This window comes from Triticum aestivum, chromosome 5D (genome assembly GCF_018294505.1).
Source record: "Triticum aestivum cultivar Chinese Spring chromosome 5D, IWGSC CS RefSeq v2.1, whole genome shotgun sequence".
Classification (NCBI taxonomy): Eukaryota; Viridiplantae; Streptophyta; class Magnoliopsida; order Poales; family Poaceae; genus Triticum; species Triticum aestivum.
This window is the reverse complement of record NC_057808.1, coordinates 258,359,339-258,383,219: the sequence shown is the minus strand read 5'-3', so window position 1 is coordinate 258,383,219 and position 23,881 is coordinate 258,359,339. Positions and strand designations below refer to the sequence as shown.

The following is a 23,881-nucleotide window of genomic DNA, read 5'->3' as shown; positions in this document are numbered from 1 at the left end:
CGTCGTACTAAGCAAATAAGAAGCAAAATATGATAAACATCACATGCAATCAAATAGTGACATGATATGGCCAGTATCATATTGCTCCTTTGATCTCCATCTTCGGGGCGCCATGATCATCTTCGTCACCGGCATGACACCATGATCTCCATCATCATGTCTTCATGAAGTTGTCATGCCAACGATTACTTCTACTTCTATGGCTAACGTGTTTAGCAATAAAGTAAAGTAATTTACATGGCGTTATTCAATGACACGCAGGTCATACAAAAAATAAAGACAACTCCTATGGCTCCTGCCGGTTGTCATACTCATCGACATGCAAGTCGTGATTCCTATTACAAGAACATGATCAATCTCATACATCACATATATTTCATTCATCACATCCTTTTGGCCATATCACATCACAAGGCATATGCTACAAAAACAAGTTAGACCTCCTCTAATTGTTGTTGCAAGTTTTTACGTGGCTGCTATAGGTTTCTTAGCAAGAACGTTTCTTACCTACGCCAAAACCACAACGTGATATGCCAATTTCTATTTACCCTTCATAAGGACCCTTTTCATCGAATCCGATCCGACTAAAGTGGGAGAGACAGACACCCGCTAGCCACCTTATGCAACTAGTGCATGTCAGTCGGTGGAACCTGTCTCACGTAAGCGTACGTGTAAGGTCGGTCCGGGCCGCTTCATCCCACGATGCCGCCGAAACAAGATAAGACTAGTAGTGGCAAGAAAATTGACAACATCTACGCCCACAACGAGTTTGTGTTCTACTCGTGCATAGAAACTACGCATAGACCTGGCTCATGATGCCACTGTTGTGTATCGTAGCAGAAATCAAAAAAATTCTACGCATCACCAAGATCAATCTATGGAGTCATCTAGCAACGAGAGAGAGGAGTGCATCTACATACCCTTGTAGATCGCGAGCGGAAGCGTTCAAGTGAACGGGGTTGATGGAGTCGTACTCGTCGTGATCCAAATCACCGATGACCGAGCGCCGAACGGACGGCACCTCCGCGTTCAACACACGTATGGTTGGGGAAGACGTCTCCTCCTTCTTGATCCAGCAAGGGGAGGGAGAGGTTGATGGAGATCCAGCAGCACGACGGCGTGGTGGTGGAAGCAGCGGGGATCTCGGCAGGGCTTCGCCAAGCTCAGCGAGAGGGAGAGGTGTCACGGGAGGGAGAGGGAGGCGCCAGGGGCTGTGGTGCGGCTGCCCTCCCTCCCCCCTTTATATAGGCCCCCTGGGGAGCGCCGGCCCTGGGAGATCCCATCTCCAAGGGGGGCGGCGGCCAAGGGGGTGGCTTGCCCCCCAAACCAAGTGGGGCGCCCCCCCACCCCTAGGGTTTCCAACCCTAGGCGCAGGGGAGGCCCAAGGGGGGCGCACCAGCCCACCAGGGGCTGGTTCCCTTCCCCACTTCAGCCCATGGGGCCCTCCGGGATAGGTGGCCCCACCCGGTGGACCCCCGGGACCCTTCCGGTGGTCCCGGTACAATACCGGTGACCCCCGAAACTTTCCCGGTGGCCGAAACTGGACTTCCTATATACAATTCTTCACCTCCGGACCATTCCGGAACTCCTCGTGACGTCCGGGATCTCATCCGGGACTCCGAACAACTTTCGGGTTACCGCATACTAATATCTCTACAACCCTAGCGTCACCGAACCTTAAGTGTGTAGACCCTACGGGTTCGGGAGACATGCAGACATGACCGAGACGACTCTCCGGTCAATAACCAACAGCGGGATCTGGATACCCATGTTGGCTCCCACATGTTCCACGATGATCTCATCGGATGAACCACGATGTCGAGGATTCAATCAATCCCGTATACAATTCCCTTTGTCAATCGGTACGTTACTTGCCCGAGATTCGATCGTCGGTATCCCAATACCTTGTTCAATCTCGTTACCGGCAAGTCACTTTACTCCTACCGTAATGCATGATCCCGTGACCAAACACTTGGTCACATTGAGCTCATTATGATGATGCATTACCGAGTGGGCCCAGAGATACCTCTCCGTCATACGGAGTGACAAATCCCAGTCTCGATTCGTGCCAACCCAATAGACACTTTCGGAGATACCCATAGTGCACCTTTATAGCCACCCAGTTACGTTATGACGTTTGGCACACCCAAAGCACTCCTATGGTATCCGGGAGTTGCACAATCTCATGGTCTAAGGAAATGATACTTGACATTTGGAAAAGCTCTAGCAAACGAACTACATGATCTTGTGCTATGCTTAGGATTGGGTCTTGTCCATCACATCATTCTCCTAATGATGTGATCCCGTTATCAATGACATCCAATGTCCATAGTCAGGAAACCATGACTATACTGTTGATCAGTGAGCTAGTCAACTAGAGGCTCACTAGGGACATGTTGTGGTCTATGTATTCACACATGTATTATGATTTTCGGATAACACAATTATAGCATGAACAATAGACAATTATCATGAACAAGGAAATATAATAATAACCATTTTATTATTGCCTCTAGGGCATATTTCCAACAGGATGGGGCCTCATGTTTCTCAGATGTTGATGAAGGCGCAACAATCGAAGCCCAAGAATGAGCCAGCGGCCGAACAACACTTGCATAAGGCTGCGGCTGCACCGGCTTGCAGCCATCCCGTGCACGGTGTCCCGAGCGAAAGCATTGGTTGCACCGGATTGGATCCCTGCACTCGGCCGCTCGATGACCTTTTCCGAAGCAACGAAAACATCTATTCCAGAGCCACGTGGGCGACCGGGGACGATGATGAGGCATGAAAGCCGAAGATGGCCGAGGTGCCAGCCATGCACGGCGGGACTGGACAAGCTTCCAGCCTGCAGCGTCCTCCACGAGCCCCACGCATGCCGCATCCGGCCCGACGAGGAAGTCTGCATCTGCGTCTGCACCAGAGACCAGGGGGCTGGAGCTCAACAGGGCGGCAGGTGGCCGGCCGCCGCCCAGGCAGGGCAGCTGTGCCGGCGACCCGTCAATGATCTCCGGCACCTCCATGACGACGTCCTCAGAACACAAACGTGGCTCCGGCGGCGGGGACACAGGCCCCCGATCCATATCAGGCCGGGGCGGTTGGGAGCTTGGTGACGAGCAGAGGAGGCCGGAGGGCGCCGTCGGCCGGCCGAAAGAGGCGCCGACAAGGAGGACGGGGACGGTTGGCAGAGGAGGCAGACTGGCCGGCACCGATGGCGTGCATAGGAGCTTGCGCGAGGCGGCGAAGCATCCCTGAACGGCCGGATCGGCCTTGCGAGCGGCGAGGGAGGCCGCAGCGAGCGTGATGGCCATAGTCGGAGGGGCCGCCGAAGACGGCGCGGCCGCCGTGAGCATTGGGCCGTCACGGGCACCTGAGCAGACAGCGACGCAGCCGTCGCGGGGGGCGGACCTTTGAGGGGCAGAAGAGAGAGGGCGCCGTGGTGGTTCCGGATCTGGTCCCGGCGGCAGCAGGGGACGCCGGAGGAAGGAGATCGGGCGGTGCCGCCGGAGACACTCACCCGATGCGGTAGCCCATGAGCGGCAGCCTGCTTTCCGTGCTCTGTGGTGTTCTTCGTACAGTAGAGTACTCGTCTGCTTTACTGTTTGATGAACGAAAGATATATTTCAAGGAAGTGCGCCTGTGCAGCTGCTTCAGTTGTTTAGATATAATCTCTCTTCGGCGTATATCCTATTAGGCTGGTCATAGTGGGGAGTAACTTATACTAGTGTCATGCATATGACACTAGTCTAAGTTACTACCTTCATAGTGCAAAGTAACATGGAAGTAGTGTCATATATTGCTTCATTTATTAGCTCATAGACTCATCTTGCCTCGGGAAGTGCTATGTTACAGTAACATATTATGTTACCACAAGCACCTCTTTCCTCATTAAATACTTGTCACATAAGCAAAATTGCCTTGGGATGTGTTAAGTTACTACCTAAGTCACCCCCACTATGGCTAGCCTTAGGTTCTTTTCTCTTTCGGCATATCGAGTCAAATGAGCTAACCGTGCATCAGAATCTTCAGTTAGTCGGGGTCTGAGATATGTCCCTTGGTAAATTTTATGTGAACTTAAAATGACTAACTAATGTTTGAATCTAATGAAGTGTTTACAGTGCACTCCATCCTTCCCAAAATACAAGGCATGTAGATGTTGTATAAGTTACAAGTTTAAACGTCTGTAATGTCAAATAATGATGACTATGCTGATGTCTTTTCTCTTTCGGCATATCGAGTCAAATGAGCTAACCGTGCATCAAAATTTTCAGTTAGTCAGGGTCTGAGATATGTCCCTTGGTAAATTTTATGTGAACTTAAAATGACTAACTAATGTGTGAATCTAATGAAGTGTTTACAGTGCACTCCCTCCTTCCCAAAATACAAGGCATGTAGGTGTTGGCTAAGTTACAAGTTTAAACGTCTGTAATGCCCAATAATGATGACTATGCTGATGTTTTTGTTCCCGACAAATAAATATACTGATGTTGGTTTGATTGTCCAAAAAATGAATCCCAGGGCCAGCGGACCCAGCAAAGTCTAGGATGCCTTGTGCACAGACACTGTCGCTGTTTTGAGTTTTCCTTGAGTGCACCAACAGTATATACACCAAAAAGTATACCTTAAAAGTTGTTTTAGATGTGAAGAAACTAGAAGAAGGAAGCCAAAAGAAAAAAAATGTTTTTACAGCCTTTGCCCATAGACCATGGGAAGGACTCGTTCGTGCTCGCCATACTTGATGATCACCTCTTTGAAGGAAACAGTTGAAGACGATGACCTTGAAAGCATATACTGGCTCAGGACCTTGAAGGTCAAGGAGTAGCTGATCCGCAGCTGGTGAGCAATGGTGAAGCATGGCCATCCTTGATACATGGTAACCCTCCTGTTGACACTAGTCGCATTCGGTGTGCCAAGAGCACCTTGCAGAAGTGGGCTCGAATCGAAGTGGCCAACCTTTGTCAGCTTCCCGCCCCCAACTTTTGGAGCCATTGTCTTCTATTGCATCGTTCAAGTAGCTGGCATCACCAGCATTGCCGATGACCAACTTGGCAGCACAACATTGCAATGAAGAACATAGGCTTGACACAATAACACATTTCTAGCATATTACACATGGACTGACGTGCGTGTCAATGGTGATGTGCGCTGAGTTGTGTAGGATCATATATAACAATGTGCATGTGAACGGTGATGTGTAGGATCATAGCAATGTGCATGTCGATGGTGATGATCTTCACTGTATGTTGTCATGCAAAAGGGGATAGGTGGTACAAGGATCAGAACTATAATGTGTGCAACAAACCCTTGTACAAACGACCGCTCTAATACATGGACTGTACAATAATGAAGATCATTGCTCAACACAGTACCGCACAATAGAAATGACCTTCCCCAAATCTAAACCTAAATCGACACCCAAAACGAGCCCTATCGAACCCTAAATCTAACCCAAATCAGGTGGGGAAGGGCTTTATCGCCATCGGGCCTTAGATCAGTATTACTTCACCTTTCCTTCCCCACCACGACATCATTGAGTCCATCATCCCTGAGGTCCAAGTGCTTCAACATCTCCTCCAAATTGCCATCCTTCCACCGCCGACGAACCAGGATTTCACTTGAGCTTCTACAAGACCACACTGCCCACACCACCGCCTAGAGGAAGGATGGTAGATATAACATGGAACTCGTGCTGGAGATCAAGGTGCCGACGGAGTACTAAAATCCTAACATAGAGGGCACATTCTTTTTTGGAAAATACAGAATTTTTATAGACTAAAAAAATAAAATGCAGATTTTCTATTTCCGAATCATTTTGTGTAGCGTTGGTGTGCGGGTGAAGTGGGCCGGCCCACAGGAGCTGAAAAGGCCCCGAACATAGCCCCGGAATCACTGGACCGCCGGGCGGTAACCCAAAGCGTGTCCCTCCCTCCTCCCTTTTTAAGCCCCCAGAGGAGGCACCGCCGCCGCTCGCCACCATCCCCGACCGCGCCCCCGTCCCTGCGCCGCTCCGCAGACGGCGGCCGTGCTCTCCGTCGTCGTGTTGCCGGGTCGCCTTCCTCCTGAATCTATCAATCCCTCCCCATGGCGTTCTGGGGTAAGCCACGCCTTCCCCGTACCAATACCTTTTCTGGGGCCGTTTGCGTATTGTTCTTGGTAATAATCACGAAACATCTGCTATGATATGATTTGTGCAGGCGTGGAGGTGAAGCCCGGGAAGCCGTACACCCACAGCTACAACCCTTCCCATGGCCGTCTCCGCATTTGCCAGGTTGCCCGCCCTCCTCTATTTACTTTCTGAAGGTCATGTTTTGTTTGACAGTATCAGGGTCATGTTTTGTTTGACAGTATCAGGATCACAGGGTTATTAAAATAAGGTTCTGGTTCGAATTAGATGAGTACCTCATAATTCTTTTTCATTCTAATCCAATTTTGGATGCATGACGTTCCTTTCTGAAATATGAATGTTGGTTCCTAAAGCTATCTTCGCATATGATCTGATACTCCATTAGAATGCATTTGTGCAAGTTTGGAAATTTGTCTGGATACCACTATGGTACGCTGCCATGCCATGTGTGTATCCTGTCTTAGTGGGTGAAGAAGGGGGGGACATAAAGTCATTTGAGCCTATCTTAATTTGAGCATTGCTTAGACCTACTGTATTGTTTGCTCTGCTGTCCTTCCAACAAGTATTTGCGGGCATGATACTAATTTTTATGATGGTTTTCAGGCCACATTGGGCAGTTGCGATGCTGCTACAAGGACAGTGGTGCAATGCATTGTGGGCAACAAGAAACCCATCATACTTTGTAGTTTGAATCCTAAATTGACTGAGATGTGCCATCTCGAGATTGAGTTGGAGGAGGTCGATGAGGTTCTGTTTTCAGTACTTGGCCAGAGTTCTGTGCATCTCTCAGGATATTACCTCCGGCCAGGCAGCAGGGGCAATGCAGGGGAGGAAGACTCGTATCCTTTTTGAAAGTTTAATCGTGCCACTTGTTTCACTTTTCTGTAGTGTTTCAGACTTGGGTTTACTCCTGACCTTGTAACTAGAGAATCTTATGGAGAGGATGTTGGAGAGTCTGATACAGACCAAGACTATGAAGGGAGTGAGGACAGTTATGAATCTGACTTCATTGATGATGGTGACAATGAAGTACCCGAGGACAGTGATGTTTCTGATTCTATGGATGATGGTGATGTATGCTCAACCCCCGATCACCGCAAGCAAGGTAAAATTGAATTATCGGGCAATGAATTACTGGGCATTTCTTTTATACACATATGCTTGTTTTCCATGTTCTTCTAGGATAGTAGGATACCCTTTAAATGATACGTAATGATGTTTCTGAAGTCTGGACTTTGATCATAACACATTTGTTGTTCATGACTAAGAACTAGAACGAATGGGACTTATGAGTAATTTGTTTTCTACTTTTGATTTGGTTCCCAATTATTTATTTGTTTTGCACGACACATTGCCACCATTACACTATAGTGGAGATGACATAAGGTCCGCATGATTGTTCGATCCCTTCTCTCTTTCTTTTGCAGAAATTAGTAATTTTGCACGTGCATTGCACGTTAATATTAGGCAGTATATCAATTGTGTTGTATATTAATATTAGTCAAGATATAAATTGCATGTTAATATTAGGTAGGATATAATTACTTGGTTAATGTTGACGTTGATATTAGGCATGCCATTTAATTAGTGGAGGGTGCTAGACGTGTTTAACGCTAAACACTGGAGCGAGGTAGATCGTTAGATAGATGCGAAGTAATTCTGTACGTGCAATGCACGTTAATATTAGGCAACGTATTAATTGTGTTGTACATTAATATTAGTCAAGATATAAATTGCATGTTAATATTAGGTATGATATAATTACCTGGTTAATGTTGACGTTGATATTAGGCATGCCATTAATTAGTGGAGGGTGCTAAATGTGTTTAACGCTAAATTGAACCAGTGAGATTTGTTGGATACACTCAACTCGCTCTTCTTATAGAGGTATAGATTCAATTAGCATGTCTATTTAACTATTTTGTAACAAGTCTCCCTACAGCTAGATTATTGCTATTTTTTATTCTGTACACATCGCCTGTATTTATGTTCACACATTGCCATTGGATGCTGCTACTGCTGTCTAATTCAGATCTCCTTAAATTTCCATCCCAGTGATTGCTAACACATTCTGATATTTGTTACATAGATTCTGAAAAGCATGCTCGTAAGGTTAAAAGACAGCGACGCTTAAAGAAGAAGCAACAAGTTGACAGCTCTGCTGACAAGATTGCTGATTCTCCATCAAAGCCTGCTGCCAGGCGCAAACGTGGCTCAATATTTGATAGTGCCAGTGAAGATGAGGACTTTTTGGCCCAGAGTGAAGAAGAAAACTTGCCTACGCCTGTTTCCTTGGCTAAGAAAACTAATGGTAAAGTTTCAGAGGAAATCAAACCTGGAAATGTTACGTCGAATGACGAAGCCAAAAAACGGAGTAAAAGTGATAAGAAAAGAAAAAGTGATGCCATCAATGAGGATCCTGCATCTCCAATGTATATCTCTGCTTCCTGTTTAGTTGCATATATGTTCCGATTGTGTTTGGTGAACACTAATCTGTACCTTGTTGTGTGACCTGAGCAGGGATGTAACAGAGATCAATGGATCATCGGTTCCAAAACAGGAAGCTGAAATAAAAAAGAAATCCAAGAAAAAGAAGAAAACTCTAGAGGCAGAAGATGGAAAGCATTCGAACAACATAAGAACATTGGAAGATGGGCTGGTCATAGAAGATCTGTCAGCAGGAAACCAAGATGCCAAAGTGGCTTCAGAGGGCAACAAGGTATCCGCAAGCTTTGTTTTCTGAGCTCTCCATATAGTATGCTTGTAGTTCATGAAAGCAATCGCACATTTCATATCGGTGTGCTTGGCTAGGGCTCTGGCCATGATTAGAGATAAGAACTGAAAAGAAGAAACAACGATGAATGCTGACTTAGTATGCATTCAGTACTTAAAAATTTACATGCCTGAAACACACTGGCCCGAAAGAAGAGATGTAAACATGTCCACTTTACTTGCGCAGGTTTATATCAATTATGTTGGCAAGCTGCAGGATGGAAAAACTGTTCATTCTAATGGCGAGGAAAAGCCCTACAAGTTTAAGCTTGGTAAATTTTGGCAAACGCCTTCAGCTTATCTTACCATACCATGCTTGGGTTTGCCTTTCAGAATGCATGTTTTGCTTACTGCAGGTTCTGAGAAAGTGATGCGTGGATGGAACCTTGGTATTACTGGTAAAACTACCTCGGAGCTATAGCTGTTTTGTATATGCTTTGAGTCATTTCTTCGACTATGGTTTACAATTTATGCTATTCACCGCAGGTATGCGCATTGGAGAGAAGAGGAGGCTAACCATTCCCCCATCCCTGTGGTAAGGCATTGTGCATTTGTTTACTTTCCATCTTCCTGTTATATGTATATATACTCTATAAATGACACCTTTGCTCTGCTTTTGGACCACATTTATTCTTCAGCAACAATGGTGGTAAATCGGTTGTAGAATTGCCCAAAGATTCAACAATCATCTATGAAGTGGAGTTGGTGAAAGTCCGGTGAAACGCGTGACCCTCTCGTTCCTGTTTTATGCCGAAGACCGGAGCATGGATTTTTGTCGAGCTACAGATGGAGATTGTGTGTTTTGTTCCGCATAGGCTATGTGTTTTGTTCCGCAGAACTGTTGTGTGGGCGAAGAGTATTAAGAATTTGATGAGCATTCGAGTTAGCAAAAAGAGATGATTTATATATCCTGTGTACTGAACTGGACGAGACGGTGGTCTGTGGTCGAGATTAGCACCCTGGTCAGTTTGTGGGATGTTTCCGTGCAATTCTGTCGAATGTGAGAATTCTATCTTGTTCCTGTCAATGCAACATTCCTGTCAAATCAGTATGGGAGTTCTAGTTAACAAACGGTGCAGACGTGCATTGGTCCCTGTATGTCAGTGGGTGTAAACCGATTGTTTGCTCCGGCCAGCTATGCGCCTTGGGCTTTTGCCGGTTCTCCGGCACGGTGCGTTCATTCTCCCAGGGAGCTTGGGCAGTGCCGTCGGTGGCTCTCTTTTCATTCCCTCGCTCGAGAGGTCCTCCTGTAAACCTAGCCGCCGCCACCTCCTCCACCATAGATCGGTTCCCCCTCCTCCGGCCGGCCTCGCCGGCGTCGGGAGGGGTGGTGAACCCGATCTACGAGTGGAGTTCTCAATAATAATAGTGTTTTCACTAGGTAGGTTTAGGATTTTGGTAGCCGTACTCTTCTTCGGCCAGTTTCGTTCAGTGACGAGATCTCCTTCCTGGTGTCAATGGTGGTGTTGGAAGATTTTGGATTTTTTTCTCTTGGTCAAGGAGGATTGTCTACGCAATATCTGTCTCGGCTGCTACGTCCTTGACAATGATGATTCATACTCTCGGCTCCCGGCGACTCGACCTGGTTGTTCGGTTTTTTGTCCCTGAAATACTGATGTTGGTACTCTTGCTGGTGTTGGTTGATTTCTTAAATGGCTGCGTGCGTGCATCATAGCCTTGGCTTTGCGGCTCAAACTAAAAGGGTGGAAGAACCCTCGTTGGTATTTACATGTCTATGGTTTGATTATTTTTCTACGTCTGTCTTCAAAGAAGTACAGGATTGTGTCATGAAAGAAGAAAGAGTCTGAAGATCTCCTCTTCGGCGGCGTCCTTCCCCGGTTCGCGTTTCTGGGCGTTGGGCGACTCGGTGGAGTCGGATTCTGATTCGGAGGAGTGTGCTTCGTCGGCGGTGGTTTCGGTGGTGCCGCCCGTGCCGGCGCCGGGCCGCGCCCGGAAATTTGCTCCGGGTGGCCGGGGCCGGCCGGTGTCGTTTCCCTCTGGGTCGTCGGGGTGGTGGTGCGTTGGCCGGCGACGGCGGCGTGCGGGTCGGGGCTCGGCTCCTTCCCCTGAGTGTGGTCTCCTCAGTCCTTCCCCGTCTGCTGTGTTGGTGGATTTGGGTGATGTGGCATCTCCGGTCGCTAGTCCTGTTCGTCCTCCTCCTCTTCGGCCTGGGCCGGTGGCGGCGGCGGCGGCCGCGGCGGCTTGTGCGGGGGCGGGTGGTGGCCAAACCCTAGATCCGCTCTGCTCTGTGGTTGAGATGGGCCTTGGTGAGCTCGTGGGCCTGGCGGCGCCTGGTTCGTTTCGGGTTGGGCCGCCCGGGCCCCCGGCTCTGTCGTCCCTCGAGTCTTTCCCCCCCTCTCGTCTGTGGGCCCGGGGCAGCTGGTTGTGGCCACTGCTCCGCGTCCGTCCCCGTCCCGGGCATGCGGTCCCGTTCTGGCCCATTCGGCCCTCTCTGGCCTGGCCTGTTGTGGCTATTTATGGGTGCGTCGCGGCGCTTCCCCCCCCTTCCTAGGGTTTCCTGCTTCCGCCGCTGATATCCGCAGGGTGCGTCGCCCTATCCGCCAGTTCTCCAGATCCGCTCCCTCCCCACCCCCTCTACTCCTCTCCTTCGCTGAGGTGACCGCCATGGACAAGTCTCGGGGCTCCTCCTCCGAGGCCCTTTCGGGTAGCAAGCAGGCCCGTGAAGCTTCGTCGGGCGATGGCGTCGATCTGGCCTATGAGGCGGAGCTGCGTTCCAAGCTCGAATCTGAGCGGGCGGTGCGCGTGCTGCCGTGTGAGCGGGAGGATTGGGAGGCGGGGCCGGAGCGCTCCGTGGCCAGATCTGGGACGGCGGTCCCTGGTTCTGGGCTGGATCCGTGGGAGGCCGCTGCTGCTTCGGCTGGCGGTGGTTCCTCCTCGTCGGCGCCGCGCCCCGCTCCGGCCAGGGGCCCGGTCCCTCCGCCCCGCCCCCCCTCGCTCGTTTGCGGTGGGCGCTGCCTCTCGCTCGGGGCCGCGCTTCGGGCCTGGCACTTCCTCCTCGCAGGCCGGGGATCGACGCCCCCCTCCCCCTGCTTCGGGTGCCCCTTCTGCGGTCCGTGGCGATGGCATCCTGCCGCCGCCGCCTCCCCCTCCTCGCCAGCACCCTGCTTCCTCGGGCCCTTCACCGACCCTGACTTGCTTTGCTTGCCACCGCCCGAACCACTTCCAATCTAGATGCACTAACCCACCCTTCTGCCTCATCTGTCGCTCTGATGGCCATCTTACTGTCGACTGCCGTAACCGTACCAAGAACCCCTCTTTCATTCAGTTTGGCTTGGGTATTCCCGGATGTTCTTTCTTCGCTCTGGATGCTGATGTTCCTGTGGTGATGGCTGCGCCGTCCCTCTCTAACGCGGCCATCATCACGGTGTGCGGTCAGCTGATCTCTCCGCAGACCCTCCTGGATGGTTTGAAAATATGGGACGATGGTGGCTGGGATTGGCAGGTGCGCCAGCTTTCAGAGTATGAATTCGCAGTGGTTTTCCCCTCCAAGGACTGTCTACGGATGATCTCCTCGTGCACCAGTTTTACCCTCCCCCTCAACCAGCTTGTGGTATCTGTCAAAGCGGCTACTTGTGGTGCCAAGGCGGTGGGCCCGCTTAGCAAGATCTGGGTGCTAGTTGACGACGTGCCAGTTGGGCTTCGATCTGTGGAGTTCATGATGGCGTTTGGTAAGCTCATTGGCAAGCCCGTGGAAGTGGATTCGGAATCCCTGGGCAAGGTTGGCCCGGTTCGTCTCAATGTTTGGTGCATCGACCCCGTCTGCGTTCATGGTTCCGTGGATGTCTTCCCTTCTCCTGAGGGTGTGCGACTTCGGGTTCGGGTGGAGGGTGCTGAACCCCGTGCTCCACCTCCACCTCCGCCTCCTCCTTCCAAGCCTTCGGACCAAGATGACACGCAGGGGGATGGTTCGGCTGGGGGGCATAACCCAAGTGGAGGTACTGATCCGCGTTTTACACAATCTGAATGGGATAAGTTGGATCCGGATGAACGCGAGCTGCTCAAGGATAATGCCCCTGCTCCTAATCCTCAGAAGGAGGACTTGGCTTCTCGTGACGCTGGTGTTGGTAAGGGGACCCCCTTCTCTGGTGTTTGCTCCAATGTGCCTACTCGCCCGCAGTCTCCTTCCTTCTCTGGGATCGAGGATCTTCCCGCTTCCCCCTTGCGCTCCACCGAGCCCTCAACTAAGAAGAAGAAGAAGTCTTCGGTCCGGAAATTCTCGGCTAAGAGTCGGGCCTCCTCCACTTCCAAGCTTTCGGCGGCGGGTCTGGCTCGTCGTCTGGACAAGGATCTGGGCTCCGCCTCGGGGTCTGGCCCTGGGCCGGCGTCGCCGATCCGGTGCTCCCCTGTGCTGCATTCTCCGGCGTCCACGGCGCGGAAGGGCCGGCGTGTGCGCGACTCTGGCGTTTCGGTGGCGGTGCGGGCGGAACGGCGTGCCGCGGCCAGGGATCTCCCTCCTTCAGGTTCGTCTGCCCAACCATCTCTTCCTGCCTCTCCTGTTCGCCTTGTTTTACCAGCTCTGTCAGATGATCATTTGTTGCATATCATGTCTGATATTGGGGTGGCTGCGATACCGAGGATGGGCTCCCCCTCTCACCTTCTTTCTGTCATTAGGGCCAATGAGGCAGCCCAGGCTGCCATTGCTAAGGCCGTTGAGGCCGCGAAAGGTGCTGGTCCTGCTGGTGCTCAGGGCCAAGCCGGGGGGTTGGAGGCGACAAATGGTTGTGGCCAGTCGTCTGCCCCCCCGGCCCTTGCTAAGGTTGGGCGTCCCAAGCGATCTAAGCCTTGTGGGGCTCCGTGCAGATCGAGTCTCCGTATTAAAAACCTTTCCTTCAAATGAGAGCTTTATTCTGGAATATTCGTGGTCTCGGTGCTAGGGGGCGCCGTGACCAGATTCATGTTTTGGTTTGTGGTGAACATATTGATATTTTAGGGCTGGTCGAAACGTTTAAGGAATCCTTTTCCCCTTTTGAACTCTCTGCGATAGCTGGGATGGATAGGTTTGATTGGCACTTTCTCCCCGCCTCGGGTCATTCTGGGGGAATCTTGATTGGGTCCAAGCGGGACGTTTTTGATTTCATTGCTTTTGATCATGGCATCTTTTGGGCTAGCTGTGTGGTTCATCATCGTCAGCTGAACACTTTGTGGGAATTTATGGTGGTATATGGCCCTGCGGATCACACGCTTGCTCCTCTCTTTTTGGACGAAATATCGATTAAGATCGAAGCATGTAATATTCCTCTGCTAATTGGGGGTGATTTCAATTTGTTACGTTCTCCGACCGACAAGAATAATCCTAATTTCTTCTGGCCTCTTGCCAATGCTTTTAATGATTTCATTAGTAACTGCGCGCTGCGTGAGCTCACTAGGGTGGGGGCGCGTTTCACCTGGTCTAACCATCAATCCTCGCCTGTCCGGTCGGTGTTGGACAGGGTTTTTGTTTCTGTTCAGTGGGACTCGCTGTTTCCCGCGCGCTGCTTAAGGCTAGGCCTGCGGTGGGCTCTGATCATGTTCCCCTGATCCTGGATGCGGGTATCCTTTCTCTTGTCTCTCCCTCCCGTTTCCAGTTTGATGCTTCTTGGCTTGTTGTTGAGGGCTTTTGTGACATGATAGTTTCTAAGATTACTGATCTTCTTTCTTCTCCTCACCGCTTCTTTGGTCCCATGGATGATTGGCACAAGGTGTCTTATGAGTTGCGTAAATTCTTAAGGGGGTGGTCTCGGAATAGGGCGGCCGAGTTGCGTAGAGACAAGGAATCCCTCGAATCTCAAATCCGGGATTTGGACCAATCTGCTGACACATCTGGGCGCTCCGCCTCTCAGTGGGCTACTCGCTACTCCCTGGAAGATGCTTTGGTGTTGCTTCACCAACAGTCAGAAATTTACTGGCGCCAACGAGGTGCCCTTAACTGGACCTTGAAAGGGGATGCTATGACGGCTTATTTTTTTGCGATCACGAATGGCAGACGCCGCAGATGTTTCATTGACACTCTGTTGATTGACGCCGTTAGAATTTCTGACCAGTCCCTCATTATGAATCACATTGTTAGCTTCTATTCCAATCTACTCGGCTCTAAGCCGGACCCTGGGCTTGGCCTTTGCCCTGACTTCTGGGATGAGGGGTCTAAGATCTCTCCGGACGAAAATTTGGGCCTGATGGTCCCCTTATCTGATGAAGAGATTTGGCAGGTGATTAGCTCGGCTAACCCGAATGCTGCTTCCGGCGCTGATGGTTTTTCGATCCCCTTCTTCAAAAAATTCTGGCCGCAGTTGCGGCCTCTCATTTGTACGATCATCCAAGGGTTCTGGTTGGGTACGGTGGACATCTCTCGCCTTAATTACGCTGTCATTACCCTTATTCCTAAAGTCAAGGGCGCGGATTTGATCTCGCAATTTAGGCCGATTGCCCTTATTAATAACTTCGCCAAGTTTCCGGCTAAAGGGTTAGCCACTCGTCTCTCCCCCATTGCCCACCGTACCATTAGCCCTTTTCAGTCGGCTTTCATTAAGGGTCGTTTCATTCTGGACGGGGTTCTCTGTTTGCATGAAATCGTTCATGACCTTAAGATTCGCAAGTCGAAAGCGGTGATTCTAAAATTAGACTTTGAGAAGGCCTATGACTCGGTGAGTTGGCATTTTCTTCGTAGAGTTTTATTGGCCAAAGGGTTCGAGGGGCCCCTCGTCCATAGGATTCTGCAGTTGGTCTCGGGAGGCCACACTGCCATCAATGTTAATGGTCAGGTTAGCAAATTCTTTGCCAACGGTAGGGGCCTGAGGCAAGGCGATCCTGCCTCTCCCATTTTATTCAAATTTGTTGCAGATGCTTTATCTCGCCTAGTCTCTAGGGCAGCCACTAGTGGGCACATCACTCCGGTGTGTTCTAATCTCATTCCCCATGGTCTCACCCATCTCCAATATGCGGACGACACTATTATTCTGGTCGAGTTGAATGAGGCCTGCCTTGCCCACCTCAAATTTATTTTACTATGCTTCGAGGCTATGTCGGGGCTTAAGATTAACTTTGCCAAGAGCGAAGTAGTTGTGACTGGTGTGGACGAATCGGAAGCCACGCGAGTGGCCCACCTTCTTAACTGTAAGCAGGGCTCCTATCCGTTCAAGTACTTGGGTTTGCCTATTTCCCCGGATGTGCTCCATGCCAAAGATTTTGCCCCGGTAGTCACTAAGGTGGGAAACAGGGTCCTCCCCTGGCGGGGTAGATATAATACGAATGCTGGTAAAGTGGCTCTAATTAATGCTTGCCTCTCCTCCCTCCCCATGTTCCTTATGGGCTTCTTTCTCTTGTCGGCTGGGATTCATGCTGGTTTTGACAAACACCGTGGGGCGTTTTAATGGAATGCTGCGGACAATCGTCGCAAATATCGCTTCGTCAAATGGAAATTGATGTGCCGGCCCAAAAACCTTGGGGGGGTTAGGAATTCTTAATACTTCCATCATGAATCAATGCTTGATGATTAAATGGTGGTGGAAGATTATGAGCGCTGAGGATCAACCCCTTTGGCTGTCGATCCTTAAGGCTAAATATTTCCCGTCCTCGAGCCCGATGTTTGCTCTGCCGCGTGGTGGCTCTCAGTTTTGGAAGTCTCTGGTCAAAGTTAGACCTGTTTTTCAATCTTTCGTTAAGTTTGTTGTTGGGGACGGTTCCTCGATTCGGTTTTGGCTTGATTGGTGGTGTGGAGATTCACCTCTCTCGGTGACCTTCCCTACCCTTTTCTCTTACTGCTCTGACCCTAATATTTCTATTGCGAAGCTTGCATCCCAGGGGTGGAACCTGGCCTTTCGCCGTTCTCTGTCGCCTGTAGAGTTTGAAGATTGGCAACGTCTTACTGCCCTCTTCCCTACGCTCTCGACGGTCAGGGATTCGGTGCTTTGGCCGCTTTCTGCCTCTGGGCGTTTTTCTGTTAAGTCTCTTTATTCTAAGCTTGTTGGTGGCACGCCTACCAATCGTTTTTCCCAAGTTTGGAAGGCCCGTATTCCCCCTAAGATTAAAATTTTCTTGTGGCAAGCCTTTCGAGGCCGGTTGCCCTCGGCTGATCAGATTCGTAAGAGAAATGGGTCGGGCTCCCAGTTCTGTGCTCTTTGCGGTGATGTGGAAGACTCGGGTCATATCTTTTTTCACTGTCACCTGGCTAAGCTTATTTGGAGTTGTGTGCGGGACTGGCTTCATGTGTCTTGGGCCCCTGCCTCCTTTGCCGAGTTGCGCAGCTTGGCTTCCAACCTCTCCGATGTATCTAGACGCATCTTTTGGGTGGGCTTGGGGGCTTTATGCTGGTCTCTGTGGACTACTAGGAACAAATTTACTATCGAGCACGTGTTTCCGGCTAAACCGGCTGACTGCTTATTTAAATCGTGTGCTTTCCTGCAGCAGTGGAAATCATTGACTAAGGTCGACGACCAAGAGGCGCTCTCTATGCTGATCTACAAAATCCGGACCACGGCGTCTCAGTTATGCAGACAAGAGCAGGATGCTTGATTGCTTCTTTTGGGCCAGATGCTTTAGCTTTAGTTGGTTCTTTCTCTTCCGGCCTGCGTGCCGTGTACTGGCGTGGGAGCCATGTACCTGAATTTATCCTTCGTCGTCTTGCCCAGCGTCGGGGCTTGGGTGTGTTTGCTACTTTTCGGTGATGCTGTTGCTACCTGCCTTATGGCTTTATTTATAAAGTCGGGCGTATGCCTTTCCTCTAAAAAAAGATCTTGAAGATATGCTCGTTTCTTTTAGACTTTATTTTGTAATCGCTGTAGTCAGCTCATGTATCTACCATGTACAATTTGCTACTATAAATATACCATGGTATTGATTGTCAAAAGAAAAAACATCAATGACGTCGGTGCCGGGCACAGAAATGGAACATTATCCTAAATTCCTAATAGAAGGGAGGAAAACCAAATGATTGAGAAGAAATGAGGGAGAAGGAAAGGAGACAAGGTGTCAAACACATGAATACATAGAGAATGTAGGAATAACGACATAGGTGTCGGAATGCAGAAAATTGGAGTAGGTCCCATCCCATGATTTAATGTTAGCATCAGAGCTGCCAAATTCATTGATAAGAAAGGTAACATAAGTACACCCTTAAAGAAGGAATATGCACAACATAAGGCGGGTGTCAAAAAATAAGAACTGAAGAATGGCTGCTAGATTTATCGAGGAAAATCGGACAAAAACTAAACAATGCCTAGCTAGACTAGACCTAAAGCACTACAAATTCTCTTGTACTTGGGACGATGATCCCCCTAGTTGGCTATACTCAAAACTTGTGGACGTTATAATGTTTCTTAATAATCGATAAAGCTAGTCATGAAGATCTTCCCTAAAAAAAGACTAGATCTAGGCACCACAAAACATACAACATGCCGAAAGGCCAACACCCACAACACACCTGTTCAGGCACTCGAGCATCTTCGCCACTATCAGAGTGCACACTAAAAACCGTTGTATCAATCTAGGTTGGCACAAGCATATTCACAAAGCTCGACGACAGCGAAGAAGAACGCTATTTCCCATAGAGCAAATATATGATGCGTCAATGCGGCGAGGTTGGCGAACATAACTCGCGTGACGCACCTTGCATATAGAGGGTGCTTCTGCTGCTCCCATGGAGATGCCACGCAAGCCACCACCGACCACCTCCACGAGCACCAAGTCCTTCTGACCGAGTCCAACTCCAAATGATGCCCCAAGAGAAAAACGATGCCAAGCAAAGCCAGAAAGCATCTTCATCGTCTGATCTGGAGCCCGGCTCAAGGGGTTTCCCTGTAGTATGTGGCAATGCTGCAAACACCTTCGTGCACCGTCGACGTGCTATATGCTCCCCCGTCCATGCCCACTGTCGCGGCCAACTGGTGATGCTTTTACAACACACATAATGTTGCATAGACAACAATAGTGCTTCTGCAACACAGATGTTGTTGCAGAGATTTATGAAAAAAACCCGCAACAAGACCTTTGTTGCAAAAGTTTTCTACAATAAGACCTTTGTTGCAAAAGTTTTCTGCAACAAGACCCATGTTGCAAAGATTTCTGCAACACCAGTTCTGTTGCAATGGTGGAAGATGCCGCTGTACCGCACGATGGCTTGCACATAGCACACCCCTTTTTAGCACAAAATAAGGGCATTTGGTGCACAGGGATCCCACAGAAATTCTGTGGGGCCAATTTCAACACGAATATTTTCATGTAAGCCCATTCGCTCTACAAGAATCAACTATGTCCATTCCACAGGAAGACGCCCTCGGCTTGTACTTTTCACGGAAAAATAGGGGTTAGAAAGATCCGCTGTCTTGACAGCCGCCAGATCTGGTGTCATCTAGCGGCCCAGCCTCGTCCTCACATTGCAACAGAGGACATGTTGCACAAACCCTTTTGCAACATAGATGTTGTTGCGGATTTATTTTGTCTTCACTTTTGTGCAACATGGGTGTTGTTGCGGAATGAACTTTTGCAACATAGATGATGTTGCAAAAAAAAGTCTTCACTTTCATGCAACATGGGTGTTGTGGTGGAATGAACTTTCGCAACATGCAACATAGATGATGTTGAAGAAAAATATGGAAAACGGATGTTGTTGCAAAAGAAAATTTTGCAACCCAAACGATGTTGCAGAAAAAATTTGCAATGAAAATTATGATATATATAAACGTTGTTGTCGTTGCTGACAACACCGTCGTCGCTCGCTGTCATCGCCGCCAACCATAAGGCTATCCACATCCGAGCTTCCGTCCCGGGCGTCACCAATCCTTGTTGCTTCAGCCTTCCATGTTACCTCCGTGGGTGCCCATGACTGGGTTGAGGAAGGATATGGGCGGGTTGAGGAGTCCACCAGAGGCTTGCGCGGCCATGGCTGCTTGCATGCTACCTCCGTGGCCATGGCCAGTGGGCACAGGCTTGTTCGTGGGTGTCTCCATAGGAGCTAGCATCCCGGTGTTACCCAGCTGCTTGCATACGTGATGGAGCTATGGAGGAGGTTGGATGGTTGGGGAAGGAAGGAAGAAAGGCACAAGAAAAAAAGGCGTGGATGAAAGTAATCGAACCAGAAGATGAGGCAGCACGTGGAAGCGGTGCACGGGTCCACTAGGACACGCGTCGGTCGTAGGAGGCGGCGGAACACTAGAAAAATCAGCCGGTTAAAGGAAATCATTACTCAAAAAAAAAACATCTACTCAGAATAAGGAGACGCCCTTCCTGTATTTTTTTTCACTCCTCTGTTTTGCTCTCCAAACGCAGCCAAAAAAAAGCTGGGAGTGGATGCTTTCCATTGGATCGGAAAAGCAGCGATTCCCGTGTCCCGAACGAAGCTACAGTGGGAAAAGCATGTAGGAATCGATTCCCTTGAAGTTTCCTTCGCTTTCCCCATGAAGCGAATGGGCCCTAAACGGCGGGGGGACCCAATCATCAGGCCACCGCGAAATCGCCAAATCCCAGCCATCCGTCGCTTCCGTGGCCGCCCCGCAAAGCCAACTGTATTTATGGACCACCCACACCCATCTGCTTCCTTCGCCTCGCCTCTCCTCTCCTCATCTCCAGCTCCAACATTTGTTGTCCATAACAATAAGGAAGATGTATCTCCCGTCTGGCAGCCTGCTTGCTTCCGGACTTCTTAATTCTGCTTTGAATTCGTGATTTCACTCTATTTGGCTGGTCGAGTTCCGGTTTCGTCTTTCAGCTTTACCGTCCGCGCCGCGTGAGTTTCGGCTGCTGTGTCCGTTCTTGATTTGCCGGCGAGATCTCCGATTCGAGGCATGATCCTTCTCTTTCTGGTTCAGTTCGTGTGTTGGTTACTTGGTTTGATTTCGGCGTGCCGATGATGATGCAAAAGCATCGGTGAATTCTGGATGAACGCGCTTGCGCACCACCAGTGCGCAGAGCTCTCGTGATATCCACTGCGTAATTATCTGAGGCACACATCCTTTGAATGCAACTCGTGATTTCATTTTATTTGGCTGGTTGAGTTCCGGTTTCGTCTTTCAGCTCTGCGTGCGCTGCGTGAGTTTCGGCAGCTGTGTTCGTTCTTGATTATGCCGGTGAGATCTCCGATTCGAGGCATGCTCCTTTTCTTTCTGGTTCAGTTCATGTGTTCTTTATTCATGGTTTGGTTTCGGCGTGCCGATGATGATGCAAAAGCTTCGGTGAATTCTGGATGAATGCGCTTGCGCACCATCAGTTGTGTGCGCAGCTCTGGTGATATCCACTGCGTAATACTCTGAGGCACACATCCATCCATCTTGGTTTCTTTTCCGGCCTCGTTTTCAAGGCCGATTCGAGACGCTAGATTGGCTTCTTTGGACCTCATTAGTCTCCGACAGACTTGCAAAATGCCGGCCCTTTTTTCTGATCTTTTTGCTTTGCATAACCACTGAATTCTTGCACATGGATATCAGCGACTGAGATTTTTCGCAGCACAGGGGGAAATGGTACCGGGCTGGTTACGGCCGTAAGAGCATCTCCAACGGCCGTCCAACGCATCGCGCGTTAAAAACCACTTTCCCGCACGTCCTTCGCCTGGTTTTGCGTGACCGGCAGCGCCGGCTTCAACAGCCGCGTTAAAATGCAGCGCGCGTCCCGCTCCAGCAGCGCGCGACTCGCCGGCGCATGCCATATATTGCATTTTGGATACAAAATGGATTTTAAACATTCAAAATGCAATGAGCATGGCATATAAATTTCACACAAACAAGTTGATGAATAAAAGTTCATGCCCACAAATTCATCCAACCAAGTTTAAAATGCAAACCAAGTTCACGACATAAACGAAAGACACCTCAAGCCTTTTTTGTTCAAATGTGTTTACCAAGAAAAAATTGTTAAAATGTGTTTATTTTACGGATTACAGAAAACTGTTTGGGCTAATCACGAAATAATTTAGTTTTATCCACTTCTCACACACACAAACCATGGATGCATTTGCTTCCCAAATACGTACGACGAGGAGCACCCATGCCTCCCATAAGAGAAGCAAAACTCATGCTTCCCATGGCGGCTATGGCGCCAGGCGGTGCTCCAAAGCCACCCATGGCTCCCATGGTTTTCATGGTAGCTCCAAAGCCACCTATGGCACCTAAGCCGCCCACGGTAGCTTCGAAGCCACCCATGGCGCCAAGGCCACCGCCACCCATTGCGTGAATCATAACTTTTTTTTGGATCAAGACTTCTTCACGATCAAGATTGACATATTCCTTTTGCGCCTCATTGAGGATAGATATGTCCAAGAAGAACAAGTGCTTCTCCCATTTCAACAATCTAGTTCGCTCCTCATTGCTCACCTTCCTCTCCTCCAAAGCCACCTTCCTCTCCTCGGCCGCCACCCTCGTCTCCTCGGCTGCCAACCTCCTCTCCTCGGCCGCGGCATCTTGGTTCCTTGCCATTTTCCTCACCTCGTTGCCTTCTTTTCTTACCTTCACAATAGCTTCCATAGCATTTTTGAGCTCATCATCTCCTTTCCTCTTCTTCCTTTCTTTTGCGTCTTTCTTGCACCCATCCGGTCGTTTTGGCTTCGAGTATGAAACGGAGTTGGGTGTGGGGCTTCTCTTGCCGTCATCACTTGATGCATCCTCCTCCTCCTCCTCATCATCATCATCCAACTCAATTGTTTGCTTGCATTTGAGACCAATACGAATTGTTGGAGCCAACACCCATAGTTGACATGTATGCATCATCGTTGAGACTACAAAATATATAGAACAATGCAAATAAGCTATCTATATGAATGCATTCAAAAAATAACAAGAAAAGAAAAGTTTGCAAAATTTTCTACCTTTAGGGCATATCCTCGAACATGTTGTGCGTGTCGGCCGCCGGCTCAACCAGTGAGCTCGCCGGCGCTTCGGTAGCCGCCGCGCCCGTCACACGCCCTGCAAGCTTCTTCCTCCTCGCCTTCGAGGTGCCGGAGCCGTCCGCCGCCTTGTTCTTCTTCGCGGATGTCTTGCCCTTCTTCGGCCGCGCCGCATTGGGGAGCTTCGAGGGGGGGTGGGGGGCCGGCGTGATGCCACCCGCCGCCGAGGTCATCCGCGGCGGCATGAAGAGGCCGCGCGCGAGGCCGATGCTCGGAGGAGCTCCGGCGGAAGCGAGGCCAACGCTCCCCGCGCTAGGGTTTGCGGTGGCGGCGGCGGCGGTGGAGGGGTCGCGGCTGTAAGATGGGGTGAGCGGGGTGCCGGCGCGTGCGTCCATCGGGTCAAGTTCGCCGGCGCCGGCGCGCGCGGGGCGAAGGTGGCGGGGAGGAGAGAGTGCGGCGCGAGCGCTCGTGTGTGCCGCGCACGGAAGCGGGCGCCCCAAATACACAGCGAGAGTTGGCGATTCGAACCGCGCGCCCAACTCCATATGCCGCGCGTGCGGTTATTGCACGCCCGCTGGAGCCACTTTACCGGTTGCGCGCTCGCTAAAATGACCAAATTTGCCGCTTGTTTAGCACGGCTGTTGGAGATGCTCTAAGTGTCCTCACAAGGCATTCAGGTTTTAAGAATAGGCTAGAAGAACCATCAAAGTTTCCTCCTTTAGAATTGAGGGAAGATCTTGTTCTTGATAGGTTCGTCTTGGTTGGGGCTGGTTCTAAATATTAAAAAAAAAGATTAAATAAGATCTTTATGATATATTAGTACTTGATTCATATCAGAAATTATCAAGTGGCATTTTAGAGGGACTAGAGTTTTACTCTCCAGTTTTCTCGCGTGGCACAATTATATAAGTTATATTTGCATAGTCTATTGCATAGTTACATTTTTCACACTGTGTTGTTCACAGGTTTGTACTTTGTTTCTTGTCTAACAGCAGGCGATCAAGTTTGCTCTGTTTTGAGGTGGGTTATGGTGAAGGGGTCATCGAGTACTCACTGCCAGACTCGTTAGTGTCCCCACATTTGAACAATTAGATTAATGGGTAAGGTAACCAGGACATAGTTGAACCTGTGGTGTCGGGATTATGATCGATGCTTCGAGCAGAAACCGTGATAGTCATGCAGTG

At 49.8% G+C, this 23,881-nt stretch overlaps 1 protein-coding gene and 2 non-coding genes across 4 annotated transcripts; all 3 read left to right on the top strand.

Moving 5' to 3' along the window:
• The first annotated feature begins 5,905 nt into the window (after positions 1-5,905).
• On the top strand, positions 5,906-9,941 carry LOC123120606 (peptidyl-prolyl cis-trans isomerase FKBP43). 2 transcript variants are annotated; one of them, XM_044540611.1, is made up of 10 exons: positions 5,906-6,091; positions 6,192-6,265; positions 6,725-6,960; positions 7,048-7,226; positions 8,211-8,553; positions 8,642-8,840; positions 9,081-9,165; positions 9,250-9,291; positions 9,380-9,428; positions 9,532-9,941. In XM_044540611.1, exons 1-10 carry the CDS (start codon positions 6,079-6,081, stop codon positions 9,611-9,613), a joined length of 1,302 nt encoding a protein of 433 aa, XP_044396546.1. In that variant the 5' UTR covers positions 5,906-6,078; the 3' UTR covers positions 9,614-9,941. The 2 variants fall into 2 exon arrangements, with proteins under 2 accessions (XP_044396546.1, XP_044396545.1); XM_044540610.1 differs by having other exon boundaries at positions 9,081-9,291.
• Positions 9,942-20,721: 10,780 nt separating this feature from the next.
• Positions 20,722-20,831, top strand: LOC123126373 (small nucleolar RNA Z188). Its single transcript, XR_006461654.1, has one exon. It is a non-coding gene; the product is annotated as a small nucleolar RNA Z188 (small nucleolar RNA).
• A 195-nt stretch (positions 20,832-21,026) lies between these two features.
• On the top strand, positions 21,027-21,139 carry LOC123126372 (small nucleolar RNA Z188). Its single transcript, XR_006461653.1, has one exon. It is a non-coding gene; the product is annotated as a small nucleolar RNA Z188 (small nucleolar RNA).
• The last annotated feature ends 2,742 nt before the right edge of the window (positions 21,140-23,881 follow it).

Excerpts from the sequence above, each read along its gene's own strand:
- LOC123120606 (XM_044540610.1), top strand. Across the intron at positions 8,841-9,080 it reads TGGCTTCAGAGGGCAACAAG|GTTTATATCAATTATGTTGG; the intron begins GTATCCGCAAGC and ends TTACTTGCGCAG. Across the intron at positions 9,292-9,379 it reads ATGGAACCTTGGTATTACTG|GTATGCGCATTGGAGAGAAG; the intron begins GTAAAACTACCT and ends TATTCACCGCAG.